Source organism: Polistes canadensis, unplaced genomic scaffold, assembly GCF_001313835.1.
Source record: "Polistes canadensis isolate GaletaPanama2010 unplaced genomic scaffold, ASM131383v1 scaffold_34, whole genome shotgun sequence".
In the NCBI taxonomy this organism is placed as follows: Eukaryota; Metazoa; Arthropoda; class Insecta; order Hymenoptera; family Vespidae; genus Polistes; species Polistes canadensis.
In genome coordinates this window covers 271814-292695 of record NW_014569581.1, presented here as the reverse complement: position 1 = coordinate 292695, position 20882 = coordinate 271814, and the positions used below count along the sequence as shown (strand labels likewise).

At 31.0% G+C, this 20882-nt stretch overlaps 1 protein-coding gene across 1 annotated transcript in view; it reads right to left on the bottom strand.

Annotated features, from left to right (window-relative positions):
- Positions 1-17925: 17925 nt before the first annotated feature.
- Positions 17926-20882, bottom strand: part of LOC106784366 — a 3840-nt gene continuing 883 nt past the window's right edge. The window contains exons 2-3 of the mRNA XM_014743812.1: positions 19189-19390; positions 17926-18063 (exon numbers count right to left, since the gene is read on the bottom strand). Coding sequence (XP_014599298.1) covers positions 17926-18063; positions 19189-19390 — 340 coding nt within the window. The remainder of the gene's footprint in view (positions 18064-19188; positions 19391-20882) is intronic.

Genomic DNA, 20882 nt, shown 5'->3' with positions numbered 1-20882 from the left:
AAGTTTCATAGCTCGTAAAAGGAAATCGGCTTACAATTAGAGAAGAAAGGAGAGAAGTTTTTTTTTAATAAACTTCGTCATCCTTACGACGAATTGTAAGCGATAACAAGCTAGATTAACAAAAATGATCAATTAAACGCCCAAATATTTGTAAGCGTAAATTTAAGTAATTTTTTTTTTTAATCGTCATTAGCATACACGTGAATATTTAATTCTATGACTAAATTTACACGTTAATTATTATTGTGTAATTTTAAAAATGTGTAAAACAACCCTTTGGTTACAAACAAGCCATATAATGGTCGGTTATATAACGAAAGGGTTAAAATTTCCTTTTTGTTTTTATTATAATCATGGATTATGATCACATTGATATAAACACGTGACATGCATATTTTAATTCAATAAATTTAACATGAATTAAATAATTTGAGTAGACAAATATATTAATATTTGCTTACGAATGTATTCATTTAAATTACTTTTGTCTCTCTCTGTCTCCCTCATTCTTTCTCTATCTCACTCTATTTCTATTTAGCGTAATTACGTTGTAGTCCAATAGAACTTGATTACAGAATAGGTAGACACGGTCTATTTAGAAAGTTACAGCTCGTCGATCCCGGAGTTTGCGATCGTTAGAAAGAACTTTACTCCTACGTTCGTGAGATATTTCAATTCCAATCAAAGAGGCTAGACGAAGAACTAAACTTTTCCTTCAAATTCCTACTAGCGTACAATAATAGAGTAAAAGGAAGAAGCAGAAGTATGTAGATATTAGATAAACTAACTTAAAAGATACATTAACATAAGCACACATTCACCCTATCGTTTCCTCACACATTCAATTTTACATTTACACGTGCATATATTTTAATATTAAATATACAAAAAAATAACACGTTTACATGTAATGGAATATTTGTTTACCCAGGCTTTAAAGAATAAAAATATTTCGTTAGATCTTCAGTTTTTTTTTCCTTTTTATATTTTTTACATTAAAATATGAGATACTAAAAATAATTTTAATAACTTTTTGTAACTTGCGACCAATAGGGTTCTCCATGTAATGATACCTATGTACGAGCAAATTTATTTATAATTTAATATAACATATTAAATTAAACAATTTTGTTAATTTATTTTTTTTTTCCTGTATAAAAAATGCTATAAATTAGATTTCAATTATTGACGATATTGGAAATATATATGTTACCGGAAAAGTAGGAAATTCAGTTGTCGAAAAACGCTTTGCATTGTAGGCAATGCCTGGGAATTGCTAAAAATATCAAATTTCTCACTTTTCCGATACAATATATACTACATACACATACAAGATACGCGCGCGCGTAATATATATGGTGTGTCATTTGTTCATAAATTGCCGTATTTTTCGTTTTTTTTTTACTCAAGGAAGATGTTCAATGATTACTCTCATAGGTACGTATTTTTCTCGCATATTATCCGGTTCGTGCCGAAGGGAAGATCCAAATTAGCATGTGTCTCGTTCAGCTGAGTTTTACCTATGTGTCCGTCTACCTGTCTGTTTGTCTGTCTACCTGTCATCACATGTACTTCAAAATATACATGCATATATACCTTCCCTCTCTCTCTCTTTCTGTGTACGATTTCACTAGCATCAAAATTCGCATCTCGAAACGATCAACTATCCAAAGTGAATTCGATCGTTCCTTTTTTTCTACTTTTTTCCTCCTTTTTTCTCATTGTTATTATCTTTTCTTTTTCGAATTTCCCTCTGAATAAAGAGTGCCCTTTTCGAATTTTCCATTCAACATTTTATTTTTTTTTTCTCTTTTATTATTATCTTAATGTAAAATTACTAACGACAGATAGTGGTCCTAAAACAATAGAATAGACGTTGACACGTCCCTTGTCGGATCTAAGCGAACTTTCTAACACACGCGCATACACATACATGTACACATTTTCTTCTTTTATACCGTGCTACAAACAAGCCAATTCTAAAACGTGACTTCTATATATTTTCTCTTTTTTATCGTTGATTTTATTATATGTTGTTCCGGAAACACCATAATACTCTTTTATCGTTAAATAAGTGTGCCAGGTACTTCGTGTCCCTTCTTCCCGGAACGAACCTTACCAATATTTAACTTCGTTCTCTTCTATAACTATATTTTTATATACGTGTATATGAATGTATGTGTGTATTATATAATATATAGAATTATATACAATAGTTGAAATAAATGTTCTTTCGCCTTCTTTTTTTTCTTCTTTGTTTCCAACGTTAAAAGGAATTTCTGATTAAACGAGTTACTTTATTTCTTACGGATTTCTAAATAAGATTTTTCTTTTTTTTCCTTTTTTTTCTTTTCTTTTCTTTTCATTTCTTTCCTTTTCTTTTTTTTTCCTTATCTTATCTTTCCGCTCTTTTCTCTTCTTTTCTTTCTTATTTTCTTGTTTTATTTTGTTTTCCCCAATAGAATTTCTATTCTATATTTCGAACAGAAGAAATTACGTAACATAAGGAAATTCGAAATGAAACAACTCATCTCACGATATAGCACAATTTCCCTCTTGCACCATTTACACGCAGCCAAATACATCACTAGATTTAATCTAATCCCAGGGAATCATCGATTTAGCGCGAATCCGACGAAATTCAACGACATGCCTGCCTGCCTGCCTGCTTGCCTGCCTGCCTGCCTGCTTGCCTGCATGCCTGACACTATTCGAACCTGCAGAACTACGAATGTAAGCTAAAATCACCATACGTCCACAATATACCTAACGTAAATCGCCTAAAGGTACCGTCAATACCACATTGGCCACTGATACAAAATGTATGAACGTTAACTCCTCCAACACCAAGATGCATCGTGATTGATCAAATATCTACGTATACCTCCTATTGCATCACTTATTGCACATAGGAACATGTACAAACAATGTTTTATTACCGTTTAGAATGATTTTACTGCATATACAAATTTCCAAATCTTCTGAATGAAGGAAATAAATGGTGGCCACGCGTTCATTTTTTTGTCTTGAGAAAATAACATAAATTGTATACATTTTAATTGTAATAAGCACAATTAAAATTCTAATGAAAAATGTGGATGGGTAAGGCCAATGATACGTGTCTAAAATAATTTTTTAGTAATAAAAATAGTATTAACGAGATCTATGGAAAATGAAACCACAATAGATCGAGCAGATTTAACGGCACGTATGCGCTAAGCAATCTCACAGCAATCAGAGTTCGTCTTTCTCTCTTAACAGGTTCACCCTTGATTTCAGTCTGGGAAACGTACTTGGACACGGCAAACACTAATGACGTCGGTCAGAACATTGTGAAGGAGACATCCTTCAGTTGACAAGGACTTCCCACCTCCTTTTCCACCTTCTCGTACATTCCTTTGCAATATGTCAGGATATTTTCTGATATTACAAAGCTACAACTCACGTAAATCCGCGTGCGAGTAAAGGTTTGCCCTTTTATTTCTGTTTTCGCGTTTTAAACGTGACCATTGAATCGTCGTTAAGTTTCTTATCTATTTTTTCTTTTTCATCTCCTTATCATTATAGCGTATTAACTGGAACAAACCAAACATCTTCACTAATGAATCGTATACAAGTATTACGCTTTTAACTTCGTCTTACTAAATTAATAATACTTTTGAAAATAATGTGCTATTAAAAGTGAAGTGCTCCAAAATTCGGGTTGTGAGATATATTTTAAACAATATTTTAATCTTATTTTTAATAAAGATACGTATATAAAACTAATAATAATTTGTATCAAATTTGTTGACCTCCTCCTAAAAAAGAAAAAAGGGTATTAGTCTCAAGACGATCAAGATCAATACTCGCTACAGTAGATTCTCCGTCCCCCTTCTATTTGTCATTCCCTTGTTAACAGTCTTTTTCTAACAACCACTTACCAAAACGAGAAAAGCATTTATATGAACTTCTTTAAGAGGCACGTTCGACCTATCGTCTACTACGAAGTTCAATATTCCGTGACGTATCGTTCCAGGTTCTGGTTATAATACTTTGACGAATCTAAGCCACCCCTTATTTTCCTACTCACCCTACTAATTCGATCGCCAATACTCTCTCCCTCTCTCTCTCTCTTTCATTTTTTGTGTGTTCCTTTGTCGTTCGTTGGACCGTTCATTCGTTTGTTCGTTCGTTTCTTCGATAGTAGGACATAAAAATGCTCTTATATTCTCGTATAATTTATTCCTTTCTTGTAATATCTGATTGATATGAAAGCTGGACATGAAAAACGCGTTTAACTACGCTACTCTACCATTCGTCATCGATTTTCGCTTTACGATATTTACAAATGACTGTAAGAACATCCTTCCTATTATATTTAATACATCTTGCAAAGCTTTTTTATTCTTCATCCACATTCTCTTCTTCCCCTTTTTTACCTTTTTTTATACTCCTCTTCATCGAATATTACTCTTATTTCTTTAGCAACTAATTTGTCCATTGACAAATTTTCAATTGATGAAACTCCACGATCAGATCTTAGTTTTTATTCTCAAAAATGTAATATATATTTATTTTTAAATTCACCTAACATTAATAAAATTCTGCACATAATTTTTATAGAAAACTATTTTTTCTAAAATATTCAAAGTATTTCCTTATAAAATTGTACACGTAACTCACCGTTAATTTATGACACAAAATTAGATGAACTTGAATTTGTAAAGTGTGTAAACTAAATTTTTAAACTCTCAATATAGCTGTCAGGGTTGTGTCAGAGTTATCTTTCTGTTATTTTTCAATATCGACGGAAATTACCTAACTTCCACTCATCAAAATTTTAGTCCAATAATTTAATCGATAGCACGACAAGATATTGCTTTCGCAAGAAAATTCTCACAGTGCGATTTCGGTCCAGTAAATCCGCGGATATTCGCATTTTTTTGCATTTACACGAAAAACTCGTCGATTCGTCGGTTGTATAATAAATCAGAACGTATGCTATTTGTTCTCTTTCGCTCTTGTTATCTCTGTCTCGCACATGCGCGCACACACACACACATATGTTCGCACATATGTTTGTATTGGTTCGCTATTTTTATTTCGTCTTATTTTGTTGTTTGCGTCCGTTTGAAGAATTAACCGCGAAGTCCGATGCATCCGATGGGAAAGAAGAATTTCGTTGGTGGAAAAGGACAACGGGTGGTGCTGGTGGTAGAACAATGGGATAGAAACGCAATTACCGGAGAGGGCGATCTCCGTGATATATCGTGTGAGAAGAAATTCTACTACTACTACTACCACCACTACTATTGTTGTTGCTACTATTAGACGATGAGCCAACAGTTGTGACGTTATTTCGTCTTAACATTCCATTTGCTTGTTAGACTAAAGTTATTGAAAAAATAAGATATCTATCCGACGTGATTTTACAATATTTAGGATTTGTATATAAGCTAACAACATCAGTAAATAAGTGGAAGGAAGAAGATTTAAAAAAGATTTTCGTCAATTTATATTCTTCAACTAATTTAAAAGATCTAATTTAAAAGAAAATTATTCATATTAACCAGAATATTTTTGAAAAGGATAACGAATGAAAAATTTATACAATCCTGTAATAAACCTATATACATACAATACAAACTTACGATAAATACATACATTTATTCAAAATGAACTTTCCAAATTCCTTGAGTACCTATAACAATTCGTATTATAGTAAGTAAGTAGGATAAAACCTACGCTTATACTTTAAATTTAGAGAAACGAGTATGAAATGGCTTCGAACCTAAGTGGAAGAGAAAAACGGCCAATGATATTTCGAGGAGCATACCGAGGTTACAACGTTTACGCGAGTAGAAACTTGAAAAGGGCCAAGCCTCGTGTTATCTCGCTTACGAAGTTTCACCCGGTGACCTCAAGCAAGAAGATATACTTCTCATAAATCTCGTGAGAGATCTTTCTAATTTTCTTCTATTTTTTTCTCCTTCTTTTTCTTTTTCATTCACTCAGCTATATTCTCTCTCTCTCTCTCTCTCTCTCTCTCTCTCTCTCTCTCTGTCTCTCTCTCTCCCTCTCTCTCCCTATCGTTCTTTAAAGCGTTTTCTTATTCACCCACCTACTTGTAACTTCCTCCTTAAACCCTTTTCTTTCATCTCGAATGAAGCATTATTGCGCTCTTTTCCTTTTAAACTAAAGACTCCTAAAATACGTCCCGGAATTAATTACTGCCTTCGAAGTAATTTAACTTTCACCGAAAGTGGGATTTCACGATGACGAGAGAGACGAAAGTATGATGGTTCTCTAATAATTTCGGATATAGGAACGGTTTAATCGTTCAAGCCGACGACGCAAACAAACATATAGACAAATAGACAGACAGATAGGTGGAAAAAAGAAATGAAGAAAATAAAATACGGATTATTATAAAAAGCGAACATTCTCAGCAAGTAACAGTGATCTAACCGAGCAATGTAGGATACGAAGAAGGGAGAAAGAGGAAAGAAGGAAAGAGGAAAGAGGGGGAGGCGACAAGTACGAAAAATGAACTTGTATCGTTTCAGAGAGTTTTCTTCATTGTTCTATGTGTACCAGTCCCCACCTCCATACCTTTTATGCGAAAAAACCAAAGCTAGAAAGAATTTCTCTGCGAGAGAAAAAATGACAGAACAAAAATCCATATACATATACATACCATATAAATAAGTACGTGTGTTTGTATGGATATGTATGAATGTATGTATGTATCTCGAATAAAAGAGGTCGTAACTCGATCTCACGTCGTCGCTGTGTATCCTCCATGCTCGTTACATCGGGAAAGCGAATATGGAAAGTATAAAGCACTGTATATAAGTGAACGTGAGAGAGAGAAGAGAGAGAGAGAGAAAAAATATTCGCGGTTGAGTGCAATATGTTGGAGCATGAACAAAACGGTTTAATCGATGACGAATCGTTGCGAGTATAATTTCAATGTCTTTTTATTTTATTTTTCCATTTTTTTCACCTATTTCTTTTTTTTTTTTTGACAGCAAACTCGTCAATAGGAGAAAAGTGTCTTCTATGCTTTATCGTTTCATCCTTTTTTTCGAGGAAAGCTAGAGAAATAAAAAAAAAAAAAACAAACATAAAAAAATAGAGAAAAAGAAAAGGATGCGAGGTGGGTGGGAGTATAGAAAAAAAATATGAGGAAAAAGAACGCAAAAGCTCGAGCTTTAATCGTTGACGTTTACTCGAGGCGAAAGGAAACGTTCCCCGATTTATCTTCCAGAGACGTGTATGCTCCCTCTTTCTCTCTTTCTCTTTTATCTCTATTTCTCTCTCTCCCTCACTCTTTTGCGCTTTTGCTTGTATTCGTTGAGCTTTCGATAAACGTTTCTCCGGAATGCTCGATGGCGTGTTGTAGTAGAGACGAACAAAGTTACCACCGGGCTTAATAAATTTCAAAACTCCCTTTTGCCGTGTTTCCTTCGTATATATGTACATGTATGAGAGAGAAACAGAAACAATGAGAGAGCGAGAGAAACAAGTTTAATGTGATTAATATCCCATTGGTATACTTATAACCTACTACGGAGATTTTTACATCCTTTACCGTCCTTTTGATAGGCACAATTTTGAACATAATTCTACAAGAGTATGAGAAAGTTGGAATAGATTTATTTTCTTCCCTTAAAATGCTTTAGCCTAACTCCTAAGAAGAAATTTAAAGATTCTTGTAATATTTTTAAATGAAATTTCTATACAGAGATATATTTGATCGATATACATCTATTTATCTATCTATTTTACTATCTATCCGCGTTGTACTTTCGAAGAAATATTCATTCTTTCTCTTTCTGCGTTTAAAATTAGTTTCTTTTATTTCTTTTTCCTGCGAATAATATGTCTAAACTTAACTGCCGCGGTGGGACCAAAGTTAGTTTGAAAATTTTTAATGGAAAAGAGGTACTTTAACATGCACGCTCGAAAAGTTCGAATCATGTTGAAATGGAACTTTTATTTGAACTATTTTATGATATAACGTTGAGAGCCTTAACTCGTCTGAATATCAATTGACTATGACTTACACGCGTGCACACACACACACACACACACACACACACACACACATACACACTTTCTCTTTGGCATTATTGTACTTTTCTCCTAATATTCATGATATTTCATGTCTTTGACTTCAAAAAAGTGGAATATATTTATGATAATTAATAATATTGGGTGTATGGCCAAATACGAAGATGTGTTTTCATGTTATTCTCGACCAATTCCATTTCAACACATCCACGTATTCTTAAGTAATTTTCATCATTTATTTTATATACACTTATGCAACTAGAAAACCGAAATCGATGTTACATTATAAAAAAAAAAGATGTAATTCTTTGAGACAACAAAACGATTCCTTCGATAATCACTCGAAAACTCGATAAATTCACGTACGTGAGAAACAATCGGTTTGAGGAAGCGTTATCTAGTGGCAGATATCTAATTTGTTTTCCACTGATCGTGCTGCAACGTTAATTCTTGGTAATACATTCAGCAACGTACTGCGTATGTTACTACACACGTATCCATATATGCATGCATAGAAACATGCACGAGCTTGTCATTAATTCGAACGGAAGCGTGTACAGCATAATCACTGCGTTGCTTGTCCTTCGATGTTTCTAATGCGATATATATACATGGATCCTTTGTTTTAGGCTCACCATGATAATAGCTTAAAGCAACTCCATTCAAGGATGTATTTCAATTATTATTAACTATTGTTAATACAATTATACAATTATACTGTTACATTACAAACCCAATCGCCAGAGGACTCCATGTTGGAGAAATCTTAGTAAATATAATGTTCAAAAATTAAAGAATATTTTCCTCGTAATATGATGTTTTTATTAAATAAAAAGGCAAAAAAAGAGAAAGCGATGAAAATTGGTGAAAAAAATTGTCGTCGCATGTGAAGCCGATGCTGCGTGTAAATGATTCAACGTTCGGAAAGTGGTTGGCGAGATTTAGAGAGGTCATTTTTTATGTCAATGATGCATCTCGTACAAGCTGAACGGCCTGTCACCACAGACGCGAATAAAATGAAGACCGTGATTGATAGCTAGTGCCATTTGACCGCACACAACAACTGGTAAGGCATTAAACATTATTATCTAAGCAATCACTCCGAAAAAAAAATAAGAAAAATAATTTTTTCTAAATAAAAAACAACAGGACAAGTAATAAATCAATATAATTGTTAATAAAAAGATTAAAATATTCGATACGTGTATCAACAATTTGCCACACAGTAGGGTGAATCGATTTTGTTAAATAAAAATTGTCCTTAATTAATTTTTTTTAAAATCTTACTTATGATACTCGAAACAAAAAATCCAAAATATCGTTAGCACATTTTTCTAATTAAAAATAAAAAATAAAAAAGTGATCACTGCATCAACTTACCTTAAATCTTTCTTCACAAAATTAACTCTAAAAATAGTAAATGTAAATTTTTAAATATTTAGGTAGAAAATTACGACATATTTAAATTCTAAAAAAAATGTTTAATAATATCCAAAGAATGTTTCGTTAGACTTTTCTTCCTGTTGACATTTTATCTCGATTCTCGAGAGATGGAAAAGATACGAACTCAATGATAGTTTGAAGGAGCGACGAGACAATGCGACCACAGGGACCGTGGACGGTGGAGCTTTTTCTTCTATACGTAAAGCTTTTATACTATACTTGGAAGGAGATGTTCCAATGGTCCTACACTGGCCGGTAATCACTACTAGAAGATGCGTGAAAACGAGCGGGCTTCTTGTTTTTATCATTTTTTATAGCTATTGCGATATACTAACTTAACAGCTAAAACGTTTACTATATTCTCGATGAATGTAAGTACTTTTATATTTAACTTCCACTAACCTTAAATAAACGATTATAATTTCTTTTACGTTCTAAGATCAAATTTAAACATGCTAATTTTGTATAATTAAAAGTTTGTTAAAATTAAGTTATACAAAAGTTATACAAAAAAAACTATTACTTCTTGATAACTTAAGAGTAAATTTAGTTAAAGATTATAAATTATCAACAATAATTTTGCAAACATTTTTTGGCTATTTTGAAAATTTTCGCACAACTTGGTTCAAATATTTTAACCTATTCATATTTATAAATATTTATATTTTAATATTATATAATTTAAATATTACAATAATATTAAAACTACTTCTCTAATTTTTCGTAAACACAAGACAACGTATCTTGTATTCATAAAAACTTCTCATATGTGTAAGTATTTTTGTATAAATAAAAAAAAAAGTAAGAAAAATCAAGCATTATGCATAGTACATTCATACGCGCTGAATAAAAGATCTGCAGAAATGCAAATCTAAAACAATACGGATTAGAACAAAAGAATAAATGAGAGGAATGAACAAAGCAAGAAACGATGAAAAAAAAGTCACTGCAATTAAGCAAATGAGAATCAATGACTATGTGACAAAAGGTGAGCTTACAAAAAAAATAAAATATTTCGTCTAACTTATTTAAAGAAAATGAGAAATAATTAAAGTAAAAATAAGTATCCAATAAATCTTTGAAAGAAGATGTATCACATTTGGTAGAACCAGTAACGATAGGAAAATGTTATTTACTTTCTCCCAAACCGATCTTCGTGAAAGCTTGGAAGAGAAAATCCAATGAAGTCTATCGTTAAGAACGATTTATCCCAAGGGTAAAGTTTGGATGAACGTCGTGAAATTAAATGCTGAAAGGAAATCTTCGGAAAGACAAGTTTCCTTTACAACACGTTGACTACTGAAACGTAAAACGAACCGAACCCCCCCGACTATTCCGAAAATTCAAGATAAACGTACATGCACATAGAGAGTAGTTAAATGTATCGTATATGAGTCAAATGCGAATTGAGAAAAGCAAAGGGAAAAGAGAAATACGGTTTCTACATATACGTAAAAGAGAGTAAGAAAAAGCGAAAGATAGAGGGAGACGAAATCTAAAGTTTCATCTGAAGTGTATATATAATAGTATAGGAACGTATTTAAAGAAAGTAACCAAGAAAATGTCGAACGTTAATCATTGTTTTAAATTCGTCACAGCCAACATGGTCTCTTTTCTCAGTGTCTCTGTCTCTCTCTCTCTCTCTCTTTCGTGCACTTTTCTATGTTAATAGATACACAGGCAAGTACTACACATTCGTTACATACTTTATCAACGTTCCAAGTTACAACTTTGCTAACGAGTTTAAAGACGATATATAAATACAATATTTGCGTGTATATGTAAATGTATATGTATATGTGTGTATACATGAGTTATAAATTAACATTATCTTGCATTATATAAATATAACTTATAATCTTTTTAACAAAAATATTAAAGACACGATAAATCTTCATAAATACTTCAGCGTTCTCTCGTTTATTTCATTGTCACGAACGTGTAAATTCATTAAAATAAGTATGTGCTTTTACAGTTTTTATCTTTTTCATTTTTCCATCCCTTTTATTCTTTTTTTTTAAACAAATAATAATGTATGATTTCATAGAAAAATTAAATCATGGAAATAAATCTAATCGTTTCGTATGAAAGAATTTTTACTTTTACCGGGTTTATCATTGAGATTGAAACGAAGACTGCTATAATTACCAAAAATAACCTCCATTTCTGGATCCGAAGGGATAACTTCTTCGTCATCGTGCTTGATTGCTATTTCTACGTCTGGTTCAGCTTTTCGATAAAAAAAATACGGTATTTTCTCGTTAGCGCGTGCCATCTCTTTGATAAACTCCAGCGTGCCGATTCGTTCCGATAGAGCCTGTATTTATATTTTTCTTTCATTTATATAAGGATCTGGTAAGTAAACTGGAAGATAAGATCTATCAATCGATCCGAAAATACACCTAGTTGATTGATCTCATACCAAAAAAGAAACTAATTTGTATTAAACAAAAATCGATGATAAAATCTGTTTGTAAAAATGTTAAGGATTATTTTTGGGGTTTTTTTTAAATTTACTGAAATTAAACAGATTGTTCTTTGAAATTAAATTAGATTTCAAATAAATGTAAATGATCGAAAGTTACAATCATAATTTACATATCGTCATGTGTATTCATAAATCATCTGTGATAATCGAATAATTATTAGCTCGAAGAAAGATTCTAATTAAGAATAAATTAATTTAATTGAGAGTATGAGGTTTAAAACGAGGCAAAAGAAACAAATTTATTTCTAGACAGATTGATAGAAAAATATTATTTCTGAATACTAATATATATATATATATATATAAAGATCTTATTTCTACGAATAATTTAATAAACGTACCATCATCTCAGTAAATTTTTCAGGAGACGAAAAACGTGTATTGTCTAACGAGAATCCATCCTTTGGGTAACTCAAACAAAGCCTTAAAGTTTCTTGCGGATCTTCCTCGTTCAAAATACCTTGTAATTTAGCAGTAGGCATCACGGTTCTACCTGTGATTTCTTTAATCGCCTGGAAAACAATTGTTTCCAAACACACGTTGATATAGCCATGTATACAGAGAGTCAAAAAAAAGGTATTTATTCAATCAATATTTGAAAATATCTTTGTAATTTATGTTACACTTAAAAAAAAAGAAAGAATAACATAAAATCCTGAATTCATTTTTTAACATCTTGTACGTTTAGATAATACACATGTAAAACCTTGCTTGTATTTTACCATTCACTCAGGCCCACACGCATACACATACGATCGCATGATTTTCTGTTTCCTATTCGTCTTTTCGTCCAATTCCTTCTATCTCTGTCTTTGTCTTTTTCTTTTCTTTTCTTTTATTTTTCCCGAGTGTCTATTTCTGCCTTTTTCCATGTCCAATCCGAACGGAAGCTCATCGAAACGGATAAAATCCTTGAAGCGAAAAACGCATTCAAAGGACCGATTCTATATCGCTCGGGTATTTGCATTTCCTACAATTTATTTGTTTCTAGAAATTGAATTCGTTAGGCAACCAACCAGCCAACCAACCAGCCAACCAGCCAGCCAACGAAAGGATGGACGATCTCTGCTTTTCACGTAAATTTCCGCACGCTCGAAGCATGCGGATAAGAACTTTACATTGTAGGAATACATGCGTCCTGTACCGTAAACATGCCACCAAAATACATTCTATTCTCTTCAAGCAAAACAATTTTCCTATTTCAAATCCTATTGTTTACATAAATTACGCTAACTGTTACCTTTTCTATTATTTCTTGTCTCTGGTTACAAATCGTTCGAACAACTAACACCTCTAGCATTGTTCAATCAACATTCTTATACAAAAGTCAACTTTTTGTTTTATATATATATACATATAAATAAATAATTTTTAAAATAAGTAAAAGATTAAGATCGTCGAGTTAAGTTTACCTGCTCGCTAGTCTCCCACCAGTGTTTGAAATAAGATCTATAGATCGTTGCTTGATAGGTAAAATCCTTTAAGAATCGTCGCATTTCTTCTGCACTTTTCGGCATTTCTATTGGCTACAATTTTTATTTGAAAAAGTTTATTATTTATTTATTGTTTCGTTTTTCTTCATTTAATCTAATATGGGCCCAGTTTTTTCTGTTTTTCTAACAAATGTTAACCGCTAAATACAAATTTATAATATATTAACAATTTTTAAAGATACTTACTTATTCTTATATTTAATAATCGATAGATACAAGGTACAAGATAGAACAATAGAAGGTTAAATTTCAATATTCTTGTAACATTTTATATATTAAAAAATATTAATTTCGTATTAGCGAATAAAAAAATAAATGAAAAAAGATAAATCTATTCTCTTGTAAAATCATAGATAATACTAGTCTATCGAAAAATATGATTCGAACACGAATCATAGGTAATATCGTATCCAGTTCTTGATACCCGTCTAATCTCGTTATCATTATTCTGATCTTTACAAGATTTCTATCTCGGTGAAGCCGTTTTATTTAACGAGCTACGAATTAAATGTGGATCTACGAAACGAAAGGTATTGGCAAGAGTGGGTTACTTCGATAATATCCGAACGATCCTCTTCTTCCTGAATTCCAAAGGGTTCCCATTGTGTTCCCACTGGCCACTCTTTCAAATACTCCGATTTTTCATCGACTTCTTCCTCCTTATCCTTCGTTTCATCGATAATACTAAGAGAAGAATCACGTTATTCTTGTAATTATGATATTGGTCGAAATTATTTTATGCGCGTAGAAAAATTCAACTAATTTTCGATATAAATAAATCAAGCAAATTGTTATAGTTGTGACAAAATTATACAAATCAATTTGAATATGATATTAAAACTAATAAAATTGTCATTTTAAATACAGTACTAATTTTATCGATCGTTAATTGGATAAACTATTGTATCTATTGATAGATTTAATGTTAGAAATTTTATCGATCAGAACTATAAATTCTTTGTTTTTCGGATTATCATAGAAAACAAATCATTCTTCTTTCTATTCATCCCTCGACCGCACCCTTATCTTTTTTACACGATTATTCCGACTCGACTTTCTCTGTTTCCCCAGTAAGATCGATCTTACTAAAGCTGATTAAAGACGATTACGAAGAAAATCCGGATATTCGTTAATTTATTGTAAATATTTATCCATTATTAAAAAAGTAAGGATCATTAATCTACGAAGTATCAAAAACTTTGTTACGTGTATCTCACAATAAATATGATCATTTGAAATTAATAAATACATGTTATTCCATTACATATAAGTATTTCAAAGCATTCTTAACATTTCTTCAAAATTAAACAAATAAAAATCATTTCTTTATGAAGTATCTAAAAATCATATTACATACTTTGCAAAATTTATTTTTTACCACGTTTACTTAACATTTAAAAAGAAATAAATATTTTCTGCATTTTATTCAACAAGTAAAAAATTAAAAAGTAAAGATTAAAAAGATCTTAATTTTCTTCTCCGTTGGAGAGACATTTTTTTAAGTAAAAAAGAAAAACATAAAAAGAAAGGAAGGAGAAAAAGAAAGAGAGAGTATTTTAAATGATCAAGTTACACATCCTAGATCAAAATTTATTCGAATCACGTTCTTACTCACGTATCTTGTTCGTTGGTAGTCTCCTCTGGTTGGTCGGTAACACCACTCATACGTTTCTCCTCCTCAGTTTTCTTTCCAGTTTCGTTCACCACCTTCTCGTTCGTTGTTTCTCCTCCTTCAATCCCCTCCTCCTTCTCTACCTTCTTCTCCTCGACTGATTTTTCCTCACTGGCTACGATATCTGCCAGCACTTGTTCGACTGGCATAACAAATTTTTTATTAAACATTTATAAGCCCAGGGGGAATCTTATCATTTTCTAATCATAATCGCATTTATTTTTTTTATGATCCTACAATTTATTTATTTAACTGTGATTGATGATGCAACGTGAATCGGAGAACAACAAAAATATTTTTAAAAATACTTGGAAAAAGAAAAATATTTTATTTAGTTTTAATCACACACACACACACATTCAATTATTTCAACGAGTGTAATATTTCGGGGATAAATTATTTTAAATAAATTTAATATAAATTAATTTCCACGTCTGTTATGTGTACAACGTAAAAGATATTATGAACTTTGGCAAAAAAAATTGTTTCAATGTTGAGATCCAAACTTTTCAATCACCCCACGTACATGTAAAATTTGTTATAAAATAAAGTTACTAGACGAAATATTAACGAATGGAGAGATTTTCCTTTGCGTTTAACTATACCTCACTTATTTTATTTTCGATTTAACTGAAAATTATTCTAGATTATAATGAAGGAAGATAAGAGTAGAAACCCCTGTGAATCAAATGAAATAATCACTTGAATACTTAATAGCCACGGCAGTGATTTTCGAGATGAGAAAGATTGTTAAACGTCAAGTTTGCTTGACTAATAGAAAATTAAAGTGAAAAAAGATGAGAGAGAAAGATGAGCACTCGTAGCGAAAAGTAGAAAAAAAAGATGAACGGGGAATCAAGATCATTCGAGGTAATCAAGTGATTCATGGCTTTTCAATTAATTGGATCGACGATATTCTTTTTCTTTATAAAGGAAGCTCGATCGCGTTCATTTCTTCGCTCGGATATTCACATATTTTGAAATTATTCGGAAGGAAAAAAGGAAAAGAACAAAATTAATTTGCCACTCGATATAATGAGAATGCGAACGATATCATTCGGATAAATATTAAAATGCAAAATAAAAATATAGGTCAAGTGGGGAAACGATTATACGCGTTATTTGATCATTATTTTTATCGATTGATTCTAAATGTATGATCAAATAAAATATACTACCTTCTTTTGATTTTTTTTTCTTGTTTTTTTTTTTTTTTCTAATGATTAATTATTCACACAATAATTATAACATCATTGCAATTAGCATTATTCATTTTGCTCTCGCATATAAAATTATTAAACGTTTATATATTTTTTTCTACTAACGAAAGTAGAACGCAAAATTTATGAAGAAAATAAATAATAACAATTTAATTATTGTGGTCTTAAATGAAAATATAAAGAATATAGAAATTTGCTAAACCAAAAATTACTTGAAGAGATTCAAAGGATTTACATTCGCAATAATACCTTATCAACAATTTAGTATAAAACCAAAAAACTTCGTTAGAATCTAAGAGAATTAAAGAGTAGTAAAAGAAAACGTAATATTCACCCCATTGAACCTAACCTTTTTCTCTTTCTCTCTCTCTCTTTCGTATTTTAACGTCAATCACATACAACATTTTCCAGAATAATTCTAGAAATATTAACAAACGTTTGTTCTTACGAAACACGAGATAAAGTTTAGCAAACAACAATTTGAATATATCCATCCTACTTTGAGAAAGAAACTTAGTAATTATCAATGATTCTTCTATTTCAACAAAGAAGAAGAGAGTGAAAAAACAACAGAGGAAAATGATAACAGTAATAACAAGAATAATAATAAAGAAGAAGAACGAAAGATAAGAGGACAAAAGAGGAAGCAGTAGTTTGGCGTTTATTGGATTAATCTGAAGGCAAGGGTATATTGCGTATCATCTTCACGTTGAAAAATTGTAAAGCAAATCTATCGTTTGAAAGCTAAAAGAGTGAAAGAGTGACTGAGTAAGAAAGAGAAAGAGAGAAAGAAAAAAAAAACTGTGAAGCTCTTCCAGGATGTTTCCTCGTCTTTTTGTAAAATATATCTATCCAGCAAGTGAATCAAACGATATGAAAAGGAGAGTTCTGTCATCCCAAGCGAGACATAAATATTGATTAGTTGTTTTGAAAAGCAAGACAGAATGATAAACGTTTATAACTTGCTACTCTCTATAAATCAGACATTTCCGCTTAAATTCCTACGATCTCTTCCTATCTATCTCCCCCCCCCCGTTCCTCCTATCTCATCCCTTTTTCTTTCTTTCTTTCATTAATAAAAAGAAGATACTTTCAACGAATATTAATATACCAAAAGAAATTACATATACACTGGATGTCCAAAACATTTTCTATTTAATTAAAATGTTTTCTTTATTGAATTAAGAAATTACAAATATTTCAGATGTTTGTAATAGTTTACATTGTTGGCCTATATTTTTTTAAACTACACTCCAACTAAAGATTAACATGTTAAAAATGAAAGATAAGATATTGTAATTTTATTTATAAACCAATTTTAATATTTATGGTTTTGTGTTTTTTTCAATGAGGTGATTCCTGTATATTATAATCCAGGAATGAATGGACCATTCGTCCTCGAATTACATCTAATAATCCAAGTATCATACTTCAGTGTGTATTCACTGAAACTAGCAAACACTCCTTTATCACTGATAAATAAAAAGAGAAAGAGAGAGAAAAAGAAACGAAGAGAAAGCAGATCGTCACTATTTCTCCCAAAATAATCGATTAAAATCTTCGTTTATCAGCGAAGTAAATGCGTATCTTACTGTCGTAAAAATCTTCCACTCCTTCTGGATATTCGATACCGTCCTCCTCCATGGCATCCTCTTCGTATGCGAAAATCCTTCGTATTTGATCAGCTCTCTGTGAATATCAATTAAATTGAAAAATTAAATACGTTTATACATAAAACTTTTAAATCACATTTTTATTTATTTCTTTTTAATTCTTATTTATTTAATTGAAATATCGAACAAAAAGATTATTTAAATTCAAGAGCGATTATATTATATTCTATTATAATTACTAACATTTTTTTAAATTAAAAACTTATTTTTCTAACAAGGGGATAGTCAGGTATGACCACCTTCAAATGTTTTTCAAATTTTGCACACTTGTAATAGTCCACGAGAATATTTATTGTGCCTTTAAACATGGCGAATGTATTTAGTCGTTTGCGAAAAAACGCGGATAGAAATATCACATAGATTCTTATTCCTTTAGCTGTAGTAGTGTATTAGTCTATAATTAGCGGCGCTGTGTGTGAATATAATTTTAAAAAAGGGTGCATTTTCACAAATATTTAGAGTTATAAAATAATAAAAACAGTACACCTAAAACCCACTTGTTATATACGACTTATGCCTCACCTAGAATAGTTGTACGTAAAAATGATTGCCTATATGATCCCGTAAAATAATGGTAAGATTATCTAGATTTCATTCGAAGATATTCCAAACACGTTATAAGTTGTCGGTAGTTGACTCGAGACTGATTTGTTTATATTACGTAAGCGTATACGACTTATGTCCAAATTCCACGAATTCTCGTCATTCCTAGAAGACCTTCGGTAACATATACACTCACTATGTTTACATACATTATGTTTCGACCTGCGTAGATATATTATGTTTTGTTTCTTAGGTCTCTAGAACGGTATCTTTTGTATCTCAATCAAACCTTATTACTTTTCAATTTTTATATTGTATTATACAATTCTGCGATCGTTTTTAAACATTTTAAATAAATAATTTCTTCATTTTTATGATTTAATACATCGAAATTAATTCTATATTTCGCTTATGATTGTTTTTCAAAAATTTCAAATAAACTTTTTTATTATTTTATAAAAATATTTTCATGGTGAAAAATAAATGATATATGATTTCTACGATCATTTTCATAGATTTATAATGAATTTTTTGTTGCACATTTTTTCGTTTTTATCATAAAATTGATGTGATATTTAGGAAGAAAAATATTCCTTACCCAGAATTTTCTTGGCTTGGAAACATCCTCCTCTTCGAGTTCTTTCAAATTTTCTGCCATTCGTATGATAAGATCGATATGTGCACATAACCATTTCTGCCATATCTCAGCTTCATCGGTGATTTGAGACAACCAAATAGACCATACTCGAAGTTTCTCCGATGGGACAGCATACAAACGGTGCATTGACTCTATGATTTCACTATTTGCATATTAAAATAAAAATATATACTTACACACATACACATATACAGATCACGCATACATATATTTGTATTACACAATTTTTCATTACATAATGAAATTATATAAGAATTGATAATACCATAAATACAATTTCAAAAATACTTGGAACACGCATCTTCATAAATAACAATAAATTTGTTGTCATAATTTATACAGACAAATTTTCCAAAATAAATCACTTAACTAATATAAGCTTTTAAAACGATATAAGAAAACGTGCTTTGTTATTTTAGAATAAAAATAGATTACCAGAAGATAAAAAAGAAACCTTAGATGTAATTCTCGCCTAATCGAAAATCTTGCGAGATTAAAAATAGCAAATAACATCGGCTATCTTTAAATTTGATCTGTAAACGTGAGATCGAGACGTTGATAGAACACGTTTGTTTCATTTTCGAAAGATTCTACTTCTTAGCAAATTTTCAATGTATTTTCTGAAAACGAGTAATCGTGTTCAGCCTACGTACACAAACACACACACACACATACGTATATCTCTACATACATGTATAATACATATACATGTACATTTACATAAATACGTACCCTATACATATACAACTACATTCATACGAATACGTGATACATCTATACCTTTACATTTACATATATACATGTAATATGCATAAAGATTTGCAAATCCATACTACGCGTAACATACATACAAATACACATATACATGCATACGTGTAATATGCATACAAGTATACAAATAGACATTATGCAAATATAAAATCGTCTAAAAAAAAATCATGAGTATAAGCTGGCTAGAAATTCTTACGGAGGTGGATACAAAAATAGAATAAGATGGAATGAAATCGTCACGACAGTCTATCATAGACCCATCACATCGACTATTTCAAATATGCGACTGGTTGAAAGTTGGCGGAGGAAGAGATTGTGGGATAGAAAAGACGATAATCGTCTTTTGGATATCGTCTCAAACTCGTGGTTCGTCCCTTATTTTGATGAAGGAAGAAAAACTTGTCGACTTAGTTTTAATACCAGCTTAGGAATTGGGTTAGAAACACTTGTAAATGACTAAGAGAAAGATAGAGAAAGAGGGAGTAAATTTGTACATATTCCCACGAATTTCCTGTCTTTCGAATTCAGTTCTCAACTTACGTCATTCAACCTACACCTTGGACTAAAATTATTGATCAGTAATCATGGAAGTATTTTCAGATCGTGCTCGATAAATTATACGCCGTAACTCTTTAAAAGCATGTTAGAGTTAAAAGTATCCTATCCTTTTTTTAATTGTTAAATATGCATGATATAGAATATTTTTAGTATCGTCTCGAAAAATTCACAACAGCCGTAGAATAGAATCATATTTTTTTTCTGCAATTACATATTTTGATATCAAAATTAAATAATAATAAATAAACAACAACAAAAATAAGTATACCAATTAACAAAATTTATATAAAATAAAAGATATTTAT